The sequence below is a fragment of the Teleopsis dalmanni genome, chromosome 1, assembly GCF_002237135.1.
Source record: "Teleopsis dalmanni isolate 2A chromosome 1, ASM223713v2, whole genome shotgun sequence".
NCBI lineage: Eukaryota > Metazoa > Arthropoda > Insecta > Diptera > Diopsidae > Teleopsis > Teleopsis dalmanni.
Window position 1 is genome coordinate 207,170,374 of NC_051846.1, and position 2,356 is coordinate 207,172,729.

Genomic DNA, 2,356 nt, shown 5'->3' on the forward strand with positions numbered 1-2,356 from the left:
AACATAACTAAAATGAATACTCATAATGACATACATTGTAAGTAAAATATTATTTTTAATATATATTTTTAATATATCATTTTAATATCTTATTTTAATATATATTTTTAATATATCATTCTAATACATATTTTTTATATATATTTTTTATTTATATTTTTATATATGTTTTTATTATACATTTTTAATATTCAGTTTAAAATATTACAATAAAATATTTACCGATTTCTCGATTTAAGTGCTGTTCATTTAAGATATAGTAAATATGCATATAACATCAATTTAGTATCTCATAAAAAAGACACTCTCACATTATTTGCATTTATGTTCATAAAGTTTGTTAATTTCCTCAATATGTTTTAATGCCATACTAAACAGAAGACTCTCGAATCTTGTGAAAACAAACTAACTAATTCAGTAATAAATATTATATTAAAGTGAAGTGGAGTCACAGCATCCGTTGACTTCAGTATGGGAACTTTAATACTCTGCTTTATTGTAAAGAAGATAACTTCAATAGTGCCCTACTAAAATGGGCGGTTATTATTTAGTTATATATGAATGTTATTTGTCGATTTTTATATTCTTCATAATTTAGCAATGAAATTTATGTATGATACATCAAGTGGCTAATAAAATTTTGAATAATTACTTACCTCTACGTCCGTTCGTCGGGGATTTATACAGATACCGCTTAGAGCAGCAGAGCGCTCTTTAAACAAATATAGAAAAAAGTCATTTTCAGTAAAAAATAGTATAATAATAGTATAATAACGACTTCAAGATAACAGGGTTGTTATTGAAGTCGTTAAGAAATCGTTGTGTTTTAAAGAAATTTCTCATAAATTACTCTTAATAACAGTAAGAGTAAACCACCATAAAAAAATATAAAAAATTATTAACAAAACCTCTACTTATTTGTTTTAAGTCAGTAATTAAAAATTATATCAACTGTTAGTGAAAGACCATTATGTATTGGTTGAACTGTTTGAATTTTTATTTGGCTGTCAATATAGTTTTGCATTCTTTGATGTTTTTTTTTTTAGCACTTAAGAGCAATCGTTATTGTTTGGCAATATTTTCCGTATTGGTTTTGTAGTTCAACACATTATTAATGTGCAAAACCAATACATAAGATATGATTAAACAATAACGTTTCCTCAAATCTTAGAAGAACTTTTGTTTAAGAGCAATTGGGACAGCTGGTATTGAAATTTGTATTACGATGGCGATACGAAAACTCCTCGCAGATCTCATCCACAGTGGTCCTCTTCAGCATCTTCATGAATAGATGATCAGCACGAGATTGTATAATGTACTTGATTACGGCATGTATGTCATCAAAATATAACATACCCGCTGTGCCAACATTAAGATCCAGGTATCGGAAACGATTGACATTACAGACACATCCATCGTATAGGAAGAAGCAGCATTTCATAGGATTTTGCACACGAAATAGACAGTAATAACCCCATGGTGTCATAATGAGCACGCGTTCAGCACAACGCAAACCAGCACGCAAAAGCTTACAAATACTTTCGTAGGAACCATTTTCAGAACCAACAACTGCTAGCGGCTCAGGTGTAAGTAGTAAACCCGGATAACGATTTGGTTCACATTGGATCATACCTTTGCCACAGTCATCAGCATCATAACCACAACCTTCCTTTTTTTTCTCAACGGCAACTGGTGCTACAGTCTCAGTTGGAGCGACATCTGGTTTTGGAGCGGCTGCAGCTGCTGCCTTCTTACCCTTCTTCCCCTTCTTACCTTTCTTTCCCTTTTTACCTTTCTCTCCTTTATCCTTCTTTGGTTTTTTATCCTTCTTCTTACCTTTTCCCTTTTTACCTTTTTTACCTTTCTTCGCCATTTTTATAGTTTAGTTCTAAGCTCTTCAATAATTATCATATGCCAGGATTAATCGCCATTTAGCTAATCTTACATTTTTCTTAAAAGATTACCGTTTTACTACATGTGGTGTTTGTAGATGCATGAACCCTAAATAAATAAATGGTGAGTGAAAATCGAATTTAATATCATTCTTAAGCTCACATACCAGATTAGCCAGTTTGACTGCACACTTTAAGCAAATGCCACAGTTCAAATGACAGCCAGGAAGGAAGCCAAAAATTTTGATGAAACTAACTATAATAAATAATTTAATTTATGAAATTTTTTTTTCTTTTTAATAAATTAATTAAAATGCAATGCCAACTTATGAAAAATATAAGAATTACTATTACTGCTATTTGAACCAGTGCACTTGAGCACTTTTACTCTCTGTTAACTCTGTTAACTGCGAGGTATCTTCAAAACCCCTCTTTACGCCCTGACTGGATTATTGTTTATCATA

General features: G+C 30.7%; 1 protein-coding gene across 1 annotated transcript; it reads right to left on the reverse strand.

Moving 5' to 3' along the window:
- Positions 1-982: 982 nt before the first annotated feature.
- LOC119675099 lies at positions 983-2,155 on the reverse strand. The gene is made up of 2 exons (XM_038086290.1): positions 2,060-2,155; positions 983-2,001 (listed from the first exon to the last, which is right to left on the reverse strand). The coding sequence occupies exon 2, from the start codon at positions 1,871-1,873 to the stop codon at positions 1,184-1,186; it is 690 nt and encodes a 229-aa protein (XP_037942218.1). The 5' UTR covers positions 1,874-2,001; positions 2,060-2,155; the 3' UTR covers positions 983-1,183.
- Positions 2,156-2,356: the final 201 nt, after the last annotated feature.